This window comes from Ranitomeya imitator, chromosome 2 (genome assembly GCF_032444005.1).
Source record: "Ranitomeya imitator isolate aRanImi1 chromosome 2, aRanImi1.pri, whole genome shotgun sequence".
Lineage (NCBI taxonomy): Eukaryota > Metazoa > Chordata > Amphibia > Anura > Dendrobatidae > Ranitomeya > Ranitomeya imitator.
Window position 1 is genome coordinate 396,812,142 of NC_091283.1, and position 19,434 is coordinate 396,831,575.

The 19,434-nt window shown below is 41.2% G+C and overlaps 1 protein-coding gene across 1 annotated transcript; it reads left to right on the plus strand.

Annotated features, from left to right (window-relative positions):
• The first annotated feature begins 737 nt into the window (after positions 1 to 737).
• Positions 738 to 17,276, plus strand: LOC138664140 (oocyte zinc finger protein XlCOF6-like). Its single transcript, XM_069750582.1, has 4 exons — positions 738 to 857; positions 941 to 1,038; positions 2,069 to 2,159; positions 15,394 to 17,276. The coding sequence occupies exons 1-4, from the start codon at positions 773 to 775 to the stop codon at positions 16,872 to 16,874; spliced, it is 1,755 nt and encodes a 584-aa protein (XP_069606683.1). The 5' UTR covers positions 738 to 772; the 3' UTR covers positions 16,875 to 17,276.
• The last annotated feature ends 2,158 nt before the right edge of the window (positions 17,277 to 19,434 follow it).

The following is a 19,434-nucleotide window of genomic DNA, read 5'->3' on the forward strand; positions in this document are numbered from 1 at the left end:
ATCCAGCTTTCAGCGTCTTCATCATCTTCAACTTCTGGTATTGGTGACATAGACGAACTGTATTACAATCCATACAAAAGAAAATACAACATATACACTTTATATGTCCTCAGGTTTCCCCTAATTATCTCTAGTAAGTGTAATATTACATGGGATCTTTCTGATGTTACATCTTCATCTCTCCCCATTCAGGTCCCTACAATATCGGATCCTCTCCGTGGAGATCTTCTATATAAGAGAATTCTCCTCAGTGACCCTACAAGGATGGATAGGGACAGGGACAAGATGGTGGAGAGGATATTACACCTCACCCTAGAGATCCTCTTCCGGCTTACTGGAGAGGTGAGAGATTCTGATGACGTCACATTACATCATTCTTATCTATGGGAATAACAGATGGACAGAACTGGAGAGGTGAGGACTCTGGAAATGTCTGTAGTGAGATTTATTAATGTGTCTCTCCATAACCAGGATTACACAGTAGTGAAGAAGACCTCTAGTGAGCGCTGTCAGGACCCTGTGTCTGAGGGATGGGGAAGACCCCTGAGCCCAATCACGGGGCCTCCACCTCACCCCCTGATACATGAGGACATCAATGACCAGGAGATCCTAGAACTCACCTACAAGATGATTGAGCTGCTGACTGGAGAGGTGACACTGCTGGGAATGCTGGGACATTATACAGTAACGCTATGGAGGGATCGGGGGATGACGGTATCATTGTATGTATCAGGTTCCTATAAGGTGTCAGGATGTCGCCATCTATTTCTCCATGGAGGAGAGGGAGTATTTAGAAGGACACAAAGATCTGTACAAGGACCTTGTGATGGAGGTTCCCCTGCCCCCCACATCACCTGGTAATAGACAGGACTTAATACACACTGCCAATAATTATCTGTATGTAAAGAATGAATTCAGTCCCTGTATGTGTTTCCTCCAGTTCTGTCCAGTAAGAGGACAACACCAGAGAGATGTCCCCGTCCTCTTCTTCCACAGGACTGTAAACAAGAAGATCCCGACAGTCCTCAGGATTATCAGGTAGATGGAGAGAAGGTGTCGTGAAATCTTATAGAAAGAGATTGATTCCAGTTCTACTTGAAAAGTAATCCTTTAATGACCAAAGTTAATATGGAAATTCCATGAAGATCCCAGCTATAATTTGTTACGTCTTCTCCGAGATCTTCATGTTATTTCCATTTTAACTTTGTTCATTAAAGTATTACTTTCTACGTGGAGCTGGAATCCATCTCTTTTTATTGGATACCTTCCATTTGGTCACGACGGACTTCCACGCTCCCACATCAATATAAAGCGCTTGGGGTGAGTTGGCTACTATTCTCTTTTTTTTTTTTTTTTTAGGCATGAAATTTCCCCTATAATGTGTAGATGGCTGTGAGGGTCTTGTGTTCAGTCTTGTTTTATCCACCAGTATTATACACTGAATGGCCATTTTATTAGAGACACCAGCCCTTTAATGATTGTAGCTTCTCTGTATGGAAATTAGACCCATAACTGGAGTTGACCCCAAAAAATTGTTTACCTCAGTAGTCTGTGACAGTCAGACCAAGGCAGTACTAACTTCCTCTGCTAGCACTAAATTGTGGGTGTCCTGGGCTCCTCTTGCAACTGCTAGGTCCTTCACAAGGCAGAATTAGCTGTTCAGAGTTCATCAGTAACTCCATCTAATTTATGGCACCTGCAAGAAGCTATCCTGTCAGCATGGGTCAATATTTCTTCTAAACTATTTTAACACCTGGTGCAACCTCTGATTTTAGGAATAGCTTGAGTTTCAAAGCCTTACAAAGGTTAAATGCTCTACTAGATTGGTGTCTCTAATAACATGGCCATTCAGTGTATGTTTTATATTTGGTGGAGATTACAGAATAAAGCTGATCATAGACATTAGATGTTGTCTGGATCTTCCCCCAATTTTCTGGTGATGGAAACTGCTGGTTGGGTTTATACAGGAGACCTGCAGCTGTGTGATATGTCATTTTTGCTTGTCATGCTAATTGGATTTTTTTACGACTTTTCCATCTGTCTGTGACTTTTACAATCTTTATTTCAGGGTGAAGATCTGACCCATATTACTATTACAGAGACATATGTGATGGGTGATGAGTGGTGTAAAGAGGAGATTCCTACATATGGTTATCCAGGTGAGTAGGAACCACTAATTGCAGAGAAGTCACAAATTCTACTTAGACTTTATAGTATGCTATGCAAAAATTGAGGGTGTGGAGTATACCAGGAGACAAATTAGTTGCGTAAGTTTTCATTAGGCAAACTGAAATTAGGGTTGATACTTTCTGTGCTTTGTTTCTAAATATGAGATTGCTGCAACCAATAACTGGCCATAGCAGAGACTTATGGATCATCACTGTTGTCAGTGATTGGCTACAGTGGTCACATGCTATTTAGTAAAGAGAGGAAAATTACAAACCCAAAAAACTGGCCATAGCAGAGACTTATGGATCATCACTGTTGTCAGTGATTGGCTACAGTGGTCACATGCTATTTAGTAAAGAGAGGAAAATTACAAACCCAAAAAAATACTCAATCGCCTGTGAACCAATGTCCTTAAGATCAGGTTTGAGAGGATATTTGGATTCAAGAATCTTCTTTAAAGAAGCATTCCCATCAAAGTATGTATCCTCTGTGTACTTACAATTGCTCATTTTACCTTTCTACCCAGCAATCTCATCTCTTTTTCCATTAGGTCTATGACTTCACGTGCTTAAAAAATGAGGAGCTGAGTCCTTTTAAGCTCTATGTAGAAACAGGAGGTCACTAGCAATAATATGTTTTAAAAATGCTATAAAAAATAAACAACGGCATTTGAATGGTTAAACTGCAGCGATTGGAGCAAACTCTGGCTGTTGCAGTTACAGGTAGATGCCCGCCATGTAAGGCTAGGTTCGCATTGCGTTAGTGCAGTCCGTTTAGCGCATACGCTAACGGACTGCGTTAACGCAATTGCCGAAAAGGGATCGCGTTATGCGATCGCGTTAGCGCAGATGCTCTATCTCCGCTAGCGGGAACGGACCCAAAAATGCTGCAGACGGCGATCGAGGGTCCGTCACAAAATAACGGAACATTACTAACGCATGCCAATAATGGCATGCGTTAGCGATTCGCTACATAATTGCGGTCAATGGGTGCGCTAACGGATCCGTTACATGGCATTAGTGCCGCTATGAAACGGATTCTGTCAGCGGACACCCACTAACGAAATGTGAACCTAGCCTAACACAGCTTAAAAAAACATACACGTGATCGATAAAATATAGGCTTAACCTGATCCCTAAATGGGATGTATTTTTGGTCGCTGCAACATTGCATTAAAATGTTATAATGTGCGATCAAAAGATCGTTCCCCAGACCTGAATCCAATCGAGCAAATCTGGGACATCATGTCTCGTTCCATCCACCAACGCCACATTGCACCACAGACTGTCCAGGAGTTGACTGTTGCTTTAATGCAGGCCTGGGAGAAGATCCTTCAGGAGGATATCCTCTGCCTCATCAGGAGCATGCCCAAGCGTTGTAGGGAGGTCATACAGGCACATGGAGGCCACACACACTACTGAGCATCATTTCCTTGTCTTGTGGCATATCCACTGAAGTTGGATCTGCCTGTAATTTCATTTTCCACTTTGAATTTAAGTATCATTCCAAATCCAGGCCTCCATGGAATATACATTTTGATTTACATTGATCATTTTTATGTTTTATTGTTCTCAATGCATTCCACTATGTATTGAATAAAGATTTGCAACTGGAATATTTCGTTCAGTGATATCTACGATGAGGTATTTTAGTGTTCCCTTATTTTTTTGAGCAGTATACATGGTCAATACTGAGGCAGTGCTGTGGAGTTGGAGCTTTGGCGTACTGACTCCACAGCCCTGCTGTGAACAGCAGTAATGTTACTGACAAGACTGCTCATCAGAGTTGCCGGGTCATACTGTGCTCCGTCATGCCTGTCACATTGACACACGCACTGTGTGAAAACACGGACATGTGCACAGCCCCATAAATTATAATGGGTGTACAGTGGGGCAAAAAAGTATTTAGTCAGTCAGCAATAGTGCAAGTTCCACCACTTAAAAAGATGAGAGGCATCTGTAATTTACATCATAGGTAGACCTCAACTATGGGAGACAAACTGAGAAAAAAAAATCCAGAAATTCACATTGTCTGTTTTTTTTAACAATTTATTTGCATGTTATGGTGGAAAATAAGTATTTGGTCAGAAACAAACAATCAAGATTTCTGGCTCTCAAAGACCTGTAACTTCTTCTTTAACCCCTTAGTGACAGCCAATTTGGCACTTAATGACCAGGCCAATTTTTGCAATTCTGACCACTGTCACTTTATGAGGTTATAACTCTGGAACGCTTCAACGGATCCCGCTGATTCTGAGATTGTTTTTTCATGACATATTGTACTTCATGTTAGTGGTAACATTTCTTCGATATTACTTGCGATTATTTATGAAAAAAACGGAAATATGGCGAAAATTTTTAACATTTTGCAATTTTCAAACTTTGTATTTTTATGCCCTTAAATCAGAGAGATATGTCACGAAAAATAGTTAATAAATAACATTTCTCACATGTCTACTTTACATCAGCACAATTTTGGAAACAAATTTTTTTTTTGTTAGGGAGTTATAAGGGTTAAAAGTTGACCAGCAATTTCTCATTTTTACAACACCATTTTTTTTTAGGGACCACATCACATTTGAAGTCATTTTGAGGGGTCTATATGATAGAAAATAATGAAGTGTGACACCATTCTAAAAACTACACCCCTCAAGGTTCTCAAAACCACATTCAAGAAGTGTATTAACCCTTTTCGTGCTTCACAGGAACTGAAACAATGTGGAAGGAAAAAATGAACATTTAACTTTTTTTTGCAAACATCTTAATTCAGAACCATTTTTTTTATTTTCACAAGTGTAAAAACAGAAATGTAACCATAAATTTTGTTATGCAATTTCTCCTGAATACGCCAATACCCCATATGTGGGGGTAAACCACTTTTTGGGCGCACCGCAGAACTTAGAAGTGAAGGAGCGCCGTTTGACTTTTTCAATGCAGAATTGGCTGGAATTGAGATCGGACGCCATGTCACGTTTAGAGAGCCCCTGATGTGCCTAAACAGTGGAAACCCCTCAAGTGACACCATTTTGGAAACTAGACCCCTTAAGGAACTTATCTAGATGTGTGGTGAGCACTCTGAACCCCCAAGTGCTTCACAGAAGTTTATAACGTAGAGCCGTGAAAATAAAAAATCGCTTTTGTTTACACAAAAATGATCTTTTCGCCCACAAATTCTTATTTTCACAAGGGTAACAGGAGAAATTAGACCACAAAAGTTGTTGTGCAATTTCTCCTGAGTACGCTGATACCCAATATGTGGGGGTAAACCACTGTTAGGGCGCACCGCAGAGCTTGGAAGAGAAGGAGTGCCGTTTTACTTTTTCAATGTAGAATTGGCTGGAACTGAGATTGGACGCCATGTCGCGTTTGGAGAGCCCCTGATGTGCCTAAACAGTGGAAACTCCCCACAAGTGACACCATTTTGGAAACTAGACCCCTTAAGGAACTTATCTAGATGTGTGGCGAGCACTTTGAACCCCCATGTGCTTCACAGAAGTTTATAACGTAGAGCCGTGAAAAAAAAAAATTGCATTTTTTCTACAAAAATGATCTTTTTGCCAACAAATTTTTATTTTCACAAGGGTAACAGGAGAAATTATACCACTAAAGTTGTTGTGCAATTTCTCCTGAGTACGTCGATACCCAATATGTGGGGGTAAACCACTGTTTGGGCGCACCGCAGAGCTTGGAAGAGAAAGAGTGCCGTTTTACTTTTTCAATGTAGAATTGGCTGGAATTGAGATCGGACGCCATGTCGCGTTTGGAGAGCCCCTGATGTACCTAAACTGTAGTAACCCCCCACAAGTGACCCCATTTTGGAAACTAGACCCCCCCAAGGAACTTATCTAGATGTGTGGTGAGAACTTTGAATGCCCAAGTGCTTCACAGAAGTTTATAATGCAGAGTCGTGAAAATAAAAAATATTTTTTTTTTCCACAAAAAAGATTTTTTAGCCCCCAAGTTTTTATTTTCACAAGGGTAACAAGAGAAATTGGACCCCAAAAGTTGTTGTCCAATTTGTCCTGAGTATGCTGGTACCCCATATGTGGGGGTAAACCACTGTTTGGGCGCACGGCAGAGCTCGGAAGGAAGGAGCGCCGTTTTGGAATGCAGACTTTGATAGAATGGTCTGCGGGTATTATGTTGCGTTTGCAGAGCCCCTGATGTACCTAACCAGTAGAAACCCTCCACAAGTGACCCCATTTTGGAAACTAGACCCCCCAAGGAACTTATCTAGATGTGTGGTGAGAACTTTGAATGCCCAAGTGCTTCACAGAAGTTTAGAATGCAGAGTCGTGAAAATAAAAATTTTTTTTTTTTCCAGAAAAAAGATATTGTAGCCCCCAAGTTTTTATTTTCACAAGGGTAACAGGAGAGATGGGACTGCAATAGTTGTTGTCCAATTTATCCCGAGTACGCTGATGCGCCATATATCGTTCGTCAGCTTCACTTCATCCCCTTTTCCTCTCATTGTCGGGGTACCTCAGGGCTCAGTTCTTGGCCCCTTCTCTACTCCCTCTACACGGTCCCTATTGGACAGACCATCAGCAGATTTGGTTTCAGTACCATCTTTATGACACAACTATATACTTCTTCCCCTGACCTTACTCACGCTGTACTACAGAACGCCAGTGACTGTCTGTCCGCATTCTCCAACATCATGTCTGTTCTCTATCTGAAACTCAACCTCTCCAAAACTGAACTTCTTCTGCTCCCGCCATCTACTAACCGGCTAAGTTCACATTTGCGTTGTGCGGTGCTGCGTCGGCGACGCAACGCACAACGCATGCAAAAACGCATGCAAAACGCAGCTTTTTGTGACGCATGTGTTCATTTTTGCATGATTTTTGGCGCAGAAAAAAATGCATCATGCAGCGTCCTCTGCGCCCTGACGCTTGCGCCAAAATCATGCATGCGTCACAAAACGCAAGACAACGCATGTCCATGCGCCCCCCATGTTAAATATAGGGGCGCATGATGCGTGCGTCGCCGCGGCTGCGCCCGACGCAGCACCGCACAACGCTAATGTGAACGTAGCCTAAACCTGATGTTTCCCTCTCCGTGGGTGGCACCATAATAACACCCTGGCAGCAGACGCGCTGTCTGGGTGTTATGTTTGACTCCGGTCTCTCCTTCACATCCCATATACAATATCTTGCCGCTTACACCTAAGGAACATCTCTAGAATCCGCCCTTTTCTCACCATGGAAACAACAAAAACTCTCACTGTTGCCTTAATCTACTCCCGCCTGGATTACTGTAATGCTCTCTTAATTGGCCTCTCCCCTCACTCGACTTTCCCCTCTCCAGTCTATCCTTAATGCAGCAGCCAGGGTTGTCCATCTAGCTAATCGGTATTCAGACGTGCCAGCTCTTCGCCAGTCGTTACACTGGCTGCCCTTTCATTATAGGATCCAATTCAAAGTACTTGTTCTCACCCACAAAGCTCTTCACAGTGCAGCACCCCCTTACATCTCCTCCCTTATTTCTGTCTATCAGCCTAGCAATGCACTGTGTCAGATCAGCGATCTGACAGGCAGTGCAGGGATGCTTCCCGGCGCCTGCTCTAAGCAGGCGCTTGAAAGCCACCTCCCTGCAGGACCCGGAAGGCGCCCCGCGGCCGTTTTGGATAGGGCCTGCAGGGAGGAGGAGGTAGGAGACCCTCTGAGCAATGCGATCACATCGAGTTTCTCCAAGGGTCTCAGGGAAGCCCACAGGGAGCACCCTCCCTGCGCAATGTTTCCCTGTGTCGCTGGAATGGCAGTGTGCCGGGGGTTAATGTGGCGGGAGCGGTCCTTGTCCGCTCCTGGCACATAGGACCGGATGTCAGCTGTAATAATCAGCCGCTCTCCCCCCGTGAGCGCGGCCGATCGCCTATGACGTACTATCGCCTATGACGTACTATTAAGTCCCAGGTCACCTCGACGGGATAGTACGTCATATGGGATAACGGGGTTAAATTCTGTGGAAGCATGGTTGAAAAGCAATGTCTGACTTTCATTTGTTCATTTTCATAGATTTTTTAATTTATTATTACTTTTGTCAGATTCAAGTTATTTCTGTGAGTTTTTCTGTCGTTAAACGAGGGCTACCAACAATTTTAACCTCGTGTGTATATAAATATTGCCCTTTCCCAGAATATTATCATCAGTCCCCAGCAGTCGGCTTTTTCTCAGCTGTTCATGAAAATGACAAGGGATCCCCAGGGGGAGCAATATCCATGGTACCTTACCAGCCTGAGAATATGAGCCTCCAGCCGTCTGCTTTAATTTGGCTGGGGATACCCCCCACACTTTTTTAATTTATTTAAATAATTTAAAAATATGGCATGTGGTCCCCTCTATTCTTGATAACCAGCCTTGCTGAGGGTTGCAGCCCGCAGCTGTCAGTCTTGCCTGGTTATAAAAAATACATCTGAAACAGCCCTTAGTAAATTCGGTTATTTACCAAACCTTGGCCGACTTTTGACATTTTAAAAAAAAATATCTCGGGAATCCAAACACTAATCTGAATATGCAACTTTTTTGCATTGTTTTTTTCCGAACAAGTTCGCTCATCTATAATCCTTACCCCATAAGGCAAAATCTTGCATGGAGCCCCAGACCAAGGAAGATTGACCGTCATCTTGTGTTTGTTTCATTTTCTAATAATTGTGTCAACAGCTTTTGCTTTCTCACCAAGCTACCTGCCTGTTGTCTTGTAGCCCATCCCAAATTAAATTCTGTTTCTCGCAGTTGAAGTGTACCTACAATAAAAATTTCAGACCTCTCTATTATTTGTACGTGGGAAAACTTGCAGAATCGACAGTGTATCAAATACTTATTTTCCCCACTGTAAGCCTATATTAATACAGTCAATTTCAGTGGAAGCAGCCTTCCACCTATTGCTCCTGGTAGGCAACCCCAGTCTCTTGTGTTAAGTGAGCACCCCATGGATCGCCTCCTGTCCTTTTTTATTCTATTACAAGACTCTTACATTTCTCTGTACAGTACAGACCAAAAGTTTGGACACACCTTCTCATTTAAAGATTTTTCTGTATTTTCCTGACTATGAAAATTGTACATTCACACTGAAGGCATCAAAACTATGAACTAACACATGTGGAATTATATACTTAACAAAAAAGTGTGAAACAATTGAAAATATGTCTTATATTCTAGGTGTTTCAAAGTAGCCACCTTTTTCTTTGATGACTGCTTTGCACACTCTTGGCATTCTCTTGATGAGCTTCAAGAGTTAGTCACCAGGAATGGTCTTCCTACAATCTTGAAGGAGTTCCCAGAGATGCTTAGCACTTGTTGGCCCTTTTGCCTTCACTCTGCGGTCCAGCTCACCCCAACCCAACTCGATTGGTTTCAGGTCTGGTGACTGTGGAGGCCAGCTCATCTGGCGTAGCACCCTATCACTCTCCTTCTTGGTCAAATAGCCCTTACACAGCCTGAAGGTGTGTTTGGGGTCATTGTCCTGTTGAAAAATAAATGATGGCCCAACTAAACGCAAACTGGATGGAATAGCATGCTACTGTAATATGCTGTTGTAGCCATGCTGGTTCAGTATGCCTTCAATTTTGAATAAATCCCCAACAGAGTCACCAGCAAAGCACCCCCACACCATCACACCTCCTTCTCCATGTTTCATGGTAGGAACCAGGCATGTAGAGTCCATCCGTTCACCTTTTTTGCGTCGCTCAAAGACACAGTGGTTGGAACTAAAGATCTCAAATTTGGACTCATCAGAACAAAGCACAGATTTCCACTGGTCTAATGTCCATTCCTTATGTTCTTTAGCCCAAACAAGTCTCTTCTGCTTGTTGCCTGTCCTTAGTGGTTTCCTAGCAGCTATTTTACCATGAAGTCCTGCTGCACCAAGTCTCCTCTTAACAGTTGTTGTAGAGATGTGTCTGCTGCTAGAATTCTATGTGGCATTGACCTGGTCTCTAATCTGAGCTGCTGTTAACCTGCGATTTCTGAGGCTGGTGACTCGGATAAACTTATCCTCAGAAGCAGAGGTGACTCTTGGTCTTCCTTTTCAGGGGCGGTCCTCATGTGAGCCAGTTTCTTTGTTGCGCTTGATGGTTTTTGCCACTGCACTTGGGGACACTTTCAAAGTTTGCCCAATTTTTCAGACTGACTGACCTTCATTTCTTAAAGTAATGATGGCCACTCATTTTTCTTTACTTAGCTGCTTTTTTCTTGCTATAATACAAATTCTAACAGTCTATTCAGTAGGACTATCAGCTGTGTATACACCAGACTTCTGCACAACACAACTGATGGTCCCAACCCCATTTATAAGGCAAGATATCCCACTTATTAAACCTGACAGGGCACACCTGTGAAGTGGAAACCATTCCCGGTGACTACCTCTTGAAGCTCCTCAAGAGAATGTCAAGAGTGTGCAAAGTAGTCATCAAAGCAAAAGGTGGCTACTTTGAAGAACCTAGAATATAAGATATATTTTCAGTTGTTTCACACTTTTTTGTTAAGTATATAATTCCACATGTGTTAATTCATAGTTTTGATGCCTTCAGTGTGAATGTGCATTTTTCATAGTCATGAAAATACAGAAAAATCTTTAAATGAGAAGGTGTGTCCAAACTTTTGGTCTGTACTGTAATTCCTTCCAAATAGTATTCAAACTATTAAATGCAGCAGCATCAGGATTGTTAACCAGGGCTGTGGAGTTAGTAAGTCAAGGTTCCTATAGTGACTCCTCTATTTTTCCACACCATGATTTCATCTCTGAGTCCTTTATAAATGGCCAATAATTAAATAATTCTGGTTCATATTTTGGGCAGGGATCCATTGGTTCAGGTTTTGGTAGCAAATAGTTTTAGGAAGTTTGGGTTGGCTTATCCCACTCTGATAATGATCTATAAGGTGTGGGTGGCAATTAAGAGGATTAGGGGTGTGGAACACTTGACTAATTTCTCCCCGATATGGCAGAATGATAATTTACCTGAGTTTCTTAAAATGAGGGACTTTAAAATTTGGAAGAGATTGAAAATACATTACATTGGCCATATACGGGATGGGCAGGGTCTGTTATCATTTGAGAAATGACATGAGACCTATGAGTTACCAGAGGTCTGTAGGTTTCAGTATAGAGTAAGCACAGAGTAAGATGGGTGATATGTCGAATATTTTACGGGGACCTACTGTTTGCCTTCTTACAAAGTTACCCAATCAAAGCAAAAGAGAAATGGGAAGTAGAGGTGGGAAGGATAGAGGAGGATAAATGGGAAGAAATATTGGAATATATACCCAAACTGTCATTATGCGAGCTGGGCAGACTTTCACAAATATATGTACTCCATGGAGTAGTATATAGGACGCCAGACAGATTGTACAAAGTTCGTTTGAGACAGACTTCAGAATGTCCTAGGTGTCGGGCTGAGGGGGTCGGGATTCTACATATGCTATGGCAATGTCTAAAACTGAATACATTTTGGTTGGAAGTGGGTGCTGCAATTGGAAGGGTATATAACTGTAGAATTGAGAGTGATCCTGTGGTGTGTATTTTGGGATACGTGGAGGAGATCCTGGTACTTAATTGTCATAAGCTAGCAATAGCCAGGTTATTATATATTGCGAGAAAACTGATCGCTAGATGTTGGATAAATGAAGAACCACCGATGGTGCGGGAATGTTATAGACAGTCTGACATTATTGTAGGAATAGAAAAATGTATTTATGCCAAAAGGAAAAAAGGTAATACTTTTGAAATACTGTGGAAACCCTGGGTGGAAAGATGATGAACCCAGAAAGTCTGTGTTATATTAATGTATATTACTGTTTAAATGCTGTTTGTGTACATTAATAGGGGTTGGGGGATGGGTAGGGAGATATTTTGTAATATCTGTACTTGTTCAATTTTAAGAAATTGATTTTGTCTGATGTTTTGTATTTTGTTAATAAAATTTTATCTGATTAAAAAAATAAATAAATGGCCAATTATTATAAATAATAAATGTACAGTAGTAAAATATCTTAAATATATACAATACTTTATGCATGTAATAATTGGAGTACACTTATGCATGTATCAGTTTGAATTTTACTTCTAGTCTTTTGAGGAGGGACTTTACTGCTGAGCATGCAGAGCACAAAGTCAGACATTTTAATTTGTACCTTGTGTGGCATAAAGATGTCTAGTGTAAGTGTCATTCAAGTTTTATTAGTTTCTCTAAACGGTTTTTGCTAAAAACGTTTAGCACTCAGATGGCACCCAAATGCTGATTTTTTTTTTCATGGATCCATTGACATTCATTGCAAATTTAGATCCGACACTCGCATGTCTCCGTCATTTTGCATGGACCACTTGGTCCCCCCCCAACAAATTAGGCATGAACAACCCTATACAAGTCTATACTAGGTACAAGTTCTATCCGTGAAAAACTTGGATAGAACTTATACGCGAAAAATGGAAGCCAGAATGAGCTCTGAAGGCCAGGAGTGAATCGTGAGAAGTGATAACTGATTTTCTATCACCACTAGAAAACTTTGGTTATTACAGTGGGGTTTTTTTTAATGAAGCACCCTGCCCCCTTAACTCCTGGGTTCTTTATTGGGCAGTGGAGTTTTTGTTTGATGGAAAGCTTGAGCCACTGGCATCATGTGCGCTCACTCATACATAAAGCAAATTAGTCCATTTTGCAAACAAGTAGAGTAGGAGGTTATAACGCTTGCTTGTTATGTGAGTTGCTGAGCGACTTGAGCCAGTGGGTGCTATACAGTGGGGCAAAAAAGTATTTAGTCAGTCAGCAATAGTGCAAGTTCCACCACTTAAAAAGATGAGAGGCGTCTGTAATTTACATCATAGGTAGATCTCAACTATGGGAGACAAACTGAGAAAAAAAAATCCAGAAAATCACATTGTCTGTTTTTTTAACATTTTATTTGCATATTATGGTGGAAAATAAGTATTTGGTCAGAAACAAAATTTCATCTCAATACTTTGTAATATATCCTTTGTTGGCAATGACAGAGGTCAAACGTTTTCTGTAAGTCTTCACAAGGTTGCCACACACTGTTGTTGGTATGTTGGCCCATTCCTCCATGCAGATCTCCTCTAGAGCAGTGATGTTTTTGGCTTTTCGCTTGGCAACACGGACTTTCAACTCCCTCCAAAGGTTTTCTATAGGGTTGAGATCTGGAGACTGGCTAGGCCACTCCAGGACCTTGAAATGCTTCTTACGAAGCCACTCCTTCGTTGCCCTGGCGGTGTGCTTTGGATCATTGTCATGTTGAAAGACCCAGCCACGTTTCATCTTCAATGCCCTTGCTGATGGAAGGAGGTTTGCACTCAAAATCTCACGATACATGGCCCCATTCATTCTTTCATGTACCCGGATCAGTCGTCCTGGCCCCTTTGTAGAGAAACAGCCCCAAAGCATGATGTTTCCACCACCATGCTTTACAGTAGGTATGGTGTTTGATGGATGCAACTCAGTATTCTTTTTCCTCCAAACACGACAAGTTGTGTTTCTACCAAACAGTTCCAGTTTGGTTTCATCAGACCATAGGACATTCTCCCAAAACTCCTCTGGATCATCCAAATGCTCTCTAGCAAACTTCAGACGGGCCCGAACATGTACTGGCTTAAGCAGTGGGACACGTCTGGCACTGCAGGATCTGAGTCCATGGTGGCATAGTGTGTTACTTATGGTAGGCCTTGTTACATTGGTCCCAGCTCTCTGCAGTTCATTCACTAGGTTCCCCCGCGTGGTTCTAGGATTTTTGCTCACCGTTCTTGTGATCATTCTGACCCCACGGGGTGGGATTTTGCATGGAGCCCCAGATCGAGGGAGATTATCAGTGGTCTTGTATGTCTTCCATTTTCTAATTATTGCTCCCACTGTTGATTTCTTCACTCCAAGCTGGTTGGCTATTGCAGATTCAGTCTTCCCAGCCTGGTGCAGGGCTACAATTTTGTTTCTGGTGTCCTTTGACAGCTCTTTGGTCTTCACCATAGTGGAGTTTGGAGTCAGACTGTTTGAGGGTGTGCACAGGTGTCTTTTTATACTGATAACAAGTTTAAACAGGTGCCATTACTACAGGTAATGAGTGGAGGAAAGAGGAGACTCTTAAAGAAGAAGTTACAGGTCTGTGAGAGCCAGAAATCTTGATTGTTTGTTTCTGACCAAATACTTATTTTCCACCATAATATGCAAAAAAAATGATAAAAAAAACAGACAATGTGATTTTCTGGATTTTTTTTCTCAGTTTGTCTCCCATAGTTGAGGTCTACCTATGATGTAAATTACAGACGCCTCTCATCTTTTTAAGTGGTGGAACTTGCACTATTGCTGACTGACTAAATACTTTTTTGCCCCACTGTATCCTGTTGGTGAAGCAAAGCCGCATACGAAGAAGAAAGGAGGAGAGCAGAACATCCATCCGGTAGAAAAGTCCTTTTATTAAAATTCCATTAAAATCAAGTGGATTCATAGAAAACATTAAAAATGTGCTGTGTTTTTGGTGAAACTGTCCTTAATCATAGTATGACTATGGACTGTTTCGCCATAAACGCGTTAGTTTTTAATGTTGTCTATAGATCCATTCAAAATTAATGGAATTTGAATAAAGGGATTTTTATGCTACTGAATGGATGTGCTGCACTTCTCCTTTCTACATGTCATTTGACTCGTGGACCAAACTTGTCCATTATAAAAGGAGAGTACGTAGATGTCATTCATGTATCATCCCTATTCTGTTCATTTTTACTGATTAATGAAAAAAAGAAGCTTTTAATTTTTAGGATTTTTTTCATATGAGAAAAATGGTTGACACAACATATTGACTAAACACTGATGAAAATCAGTCCCTTTTTGTGTGCGAGATAAATAACTAACGTCTGAATGCTGACTTAGTCAATTGACTTTTACTACAATTTGGATAAAAATGTTTAAATTACACATGGTCAAAAGTACTCGTCATGGCCCTGTGAACCTCCATCTACCTCCTGGAATTCCTGGCTTTTCATTTCCTGGGTTGTCGTGGCACAAAATCATCGTTGTGCGCAGCGCAGGCACAACCTCTTGCTGAGACAAATAATCAAATGAAGAGCCTGGGATGCTGGCAGATAGGGTGAGGTTTGCAGGTCGATGGTTGATAGACCAGGGTCCTGCAAATGTTTTTAATCAATGCTAATAATAATATAATTAATAGTATCATTTCAAGGAAAGGTTAACACAATTTAATCAAATCTGCTTTATTCTTGGCAGATGACTGTACCAGGAGCTCAGTGGGACATCTAATATCTTCAGATTTTAAAGCAGATGATCATGATTCTACATCAACTACATATGGAGAACATGCCATTATCCTAGATGTACCTTCAGCCCTTTACAGTAAAGATTTATTATCTGATCCTTTTGAACAGTTCCCATCTTTTGAATCATTGCGGACTGTTCAGCAAAATAAAAATCACAGAAGAAATGCTGACCGTCAAAGAGATCACACAGAGGAAATGTCCTTTTTATGTCTAGAATGTGGAAAATGTTTTACCCACAAGTCAGATTTTTTTAAGCATCAGAATACTCACTCAACAAAGAAGACCTTTTCATGTTCAGAATGTAAGAAATGTTTTACAGAGGAATCACATCTTCTTAAACATCACAGAAGTCACTCAAAGAAACAATTTTCATGTCCAGATTGTCAGATATGTTTCACAGATATATCACATCTTTTTGCACATCAGAGAATTCACACAGAGGAGAAGCCATTTTTATGTTCAGAATGTGGGACATGTTTTACACAGAAATCAGATCTTGTTATACATCAGAAAAGTCACACCGGTGAAAAGCCGTTTTCATGTCCAGAATGTGGGAAACGTTTTACAGCTAACTCAAAACTTATTAGACATCGGATAATTCATACTGGGGAGAAGCCATTTACATGTCCAGAATGTGGCAAAGGTTTTACAGATAAATCAGTTCTTATTAGACATAAAAAAATTCATACAGGGGAAAAACCATTTTTATGTCCAGAATGTGGAAAATATTTTACCCACAAATCAAATTTTCTTAAACATCAGAGAATTCACACAGAGAAGAAGCCATTTTTATGTTCCGAATGTGGAAAATGTTTTACCCAGCAAACAAGTTTTTTTAAACATCAACAAACACACTCAAAACAATTTTCATGTCCAGATTGTCAGATATGTTTTACAGATATATCACTTCTTGTTGCACATCAGATAATTCACACTCAGGAGGAGCCATTTTTATGTTCAGAACGTGGGACCTGTTTTACACAGGAATCAGATCTTGTTGAACATCAGAGCACTCATGCAGGGAAAAAGCCACTATCCTGTCCAGAATGTGGGAAATGTTTTACAGCTAACTCAAAACTTGTTAGACATCAGATAATTCACACAGGAGAGAAGCCATATTCATGTGCAGAATGTAGGAAATGTTTTACAGATAAATCAGTTCTTGTTAGACATAAAAAAATTCATACAGGAGAAAAACCATTTTTTTGTCCAGAATGTGGAAAATATTTTACCCACAAATCAAATTTTCTTAAACATCAGAGAATTCACACAGAGAAGAAACCAGATTCAGATTTGGAATATAGGAATTGTTTTACAGATAAATCATCTCTTCTTCGAGATCAAACAAATAAGAAAGGGGAGCAGTCATTTTATGTCCAGAATATGGAAAATATTTTATACACAAATCAAATTTTCTTGAACATCAGATAATTTAAACTGGGGTGAACCCATTTTCATGTTCACAATATGAGTAATGTTTTACAAATCAATGTTAGACATTAGAGAATTCATACAGGTGAGATGCCATTTCCATGCCTTTATAATAGTGTCATGTCACAAGTGCATGAAGCTCAAATATGCTTTCACCAAGACCAAATTGTTTCTGGAACAGAATGATACAGAATTATAATTAGTACCATTCTGTCCCGGAAGCATACTTTTGGGTGAAGAGGAAAGATATCTCTCCATTCAATTAGGCATCAACATATTCACATCCTTCCTTACCGTGAACCTGCCTGTCCTTTTTTTTTTATTTTATTTAATATATTGTAACAATTAAAATAGCTATGAATTAGTACAAAAAAACTAAATAAAATAAGTGGTTACATTAAAGGGAACCTGTCACCCCGTTTTTTGAGATTGAGCTATAAATACTGTTAAATAGGGCCTGCGCTGTGCGTTACTATAGTGTATGTAGTGTACCCTGATTCCCCATGTATGCTGAGAAATACATTACCAAAGTCGCCTTTTTCGCCTGTCAATCAGGCTGGTCTGGTCAGGTGGGCGTGTTCACAGCGCTCTTTTCTTCCCCAGCTTTCCGTTGGTGGCGTAGTGGTGTGCGCATGTCCAGAGTTCCGACTTCCCTGCGCCCACGTGAAGACACAGCGCGCGATCTGCGCTGTAATCCCTTGCATCGGTGGGGGCGGCCATCTTCCTGGGGCCGCGCGTGCGCAGATGGAGTGCTCTGCTGCACGGGGCTTCAGGAAAATGGCCGCGGGATGCCGCGCGTGCGCATTAGAGATCGCGGCGGCCATTTTCCCAAAGCCGAGATGCAAACTCGGCTTTGGGAAAATGGCCGCCGCGATCTCTAATGCGCACGCGCGGCATCCCGCGGCCATTTTCCTGAAGCCCCGTGCAGCAGAGCACTCCATCTGCGCACGCGCGGCCCCAGGAAGATGGCCGCCCCCACCGATGCAAGGGATTACAGCGCAGATCGCGCGCTGTGTCTTCACGTGGGCGCAGGGAAGTCGGAACTCTGGACATGCGCACACCACTACGCCACCAACGGAAAGCTGGGGAAGAAAAGAGCGCTGTGAACACGCCCACCTGACCAGACCAGCCTGATTGACAGGCGAAAACGGCGACTTTGGTAATGTATTTCTCAGCATACATGGGGAATCAGGGTACACTACATACACTATAGTAACACACAGTGCAGGCCCTATTTAACAGTATTTATAGCTCAATCTCAAAAAACGGGGTGACAGGTTCCCTTTAAGAAAACCCCGAAGTCATATTATTACAGCCTGGGAGAATATATGCATGCAGCTGAAAGATATAGGACACTCTAGCTAGATAAAATATCAGAACTGAATTATCAGATATCCAAGCCATGAGCAAAAAGCCAGAAGAGCATTGGTACCAGGTCCACAAAACTTCAGGCTAAGATGAGGGAAAGAAAATCAGAACACCTATATGAAAAAAGAACACAATAAGAACAAAAATTAACTTGAGGGTCAAGAGTTTTGAAATTTAGCTGGACATCCTTTATCTTAAAATAACTTTCTTCTATGGAATAATAGTGTTAACCAGGACCTTCCATCTGCTAATTGTGGGAGCCATCCAGTGGAGATCAATTTTTTTCCCTGGCTAAGAATAAAGGTTTTTTTTTTTCAGAAAGATATGAGTGTGATGCTGCCATTTTTCTTCATCTAACAACCCAAAAAATGCCAGCTTGGGTTCAGACAATATAGGAATTGACAATAGAACAGCAATCTAAAAACATTTACTCAAAAAGAGGATATAGGCGTTTAAGACTACATCATATGTCAAAAGTTGTCAATCATAGAATGACAACAATAGTATTGTGCAGAAAGAGACTTTCCCATGTTGTGGAGACGAACAGGAGTCAGATAGGTTTGACAGATCATATAAAGCGAAGTCAGCTTATTGGTAATCGCCAGTGAGGCCACAAGATGAGAACCAATCACATCCTGCCAGTCCTCTATCAACAATGAGGGATCTTGCCTCTACTGGCATCGGTGAGGAGCAAATCTTGACCAGTAAAATACAGGGAACACAGACAAGTGTACCGCATGCAATGGCATGAGCACCTAAGCTAAGGCTGCGGTCAGACGATCGTATGTTCTCACACTCTGCCAAAGTTTGACCCAAGTGTCATCTTGGCAAGATCTGATTCTCTCGCATGAGAAAAAAAAGCGCCCCATAGTATAACATTGTTCCACCGTGTTATACTGTACTCTCATGTGAGTGAGCCCTAAGGGTAGATCAAGTTCACACTGCCTCCTTAGAACACTGTTGCTTACTACATTTGATTTTTATAACTTTGGCTTTCTCTTTTTGTAGATCGTACTTTGCACAGTTGTGATCTGAGCACTAAATGATGATAAGGAAATATACGTACTTGCCAACCAACGTGCAGTAGAAAAGCAAATAGAGTCTAAATAATGCAATTATATGTCAATCATATGTATAAAATATTCCACATTTTGAAAAATGTAAATATGTAAATGTATAGTGTAATTGCTTC

Bases quoted from the DNA above. Each gene is read 5' to 3' on its own strand.
- LOC138664140 (XM_069750582.1), top strand. From the start codon at position 773: ATGGAGGAGAGGGAGTATTTAGAAGGACACAAAGATCTGTACAAGGAC. The intron at 1,039-2,068 runs GTAGATGGAGAG...TCTTTATTTCAG, and splicing joins ACAGTCCTCAGGATTATCAG to GGTGAAGATCTGACCCATAT. The intron at 2,160-15,393 runs GTGAGTAGGAAC...TATTCTTGGCAG, and splicing joins TCCTACATATGGTTATCCAG to ATGACTGTACCAGGAGCTCA.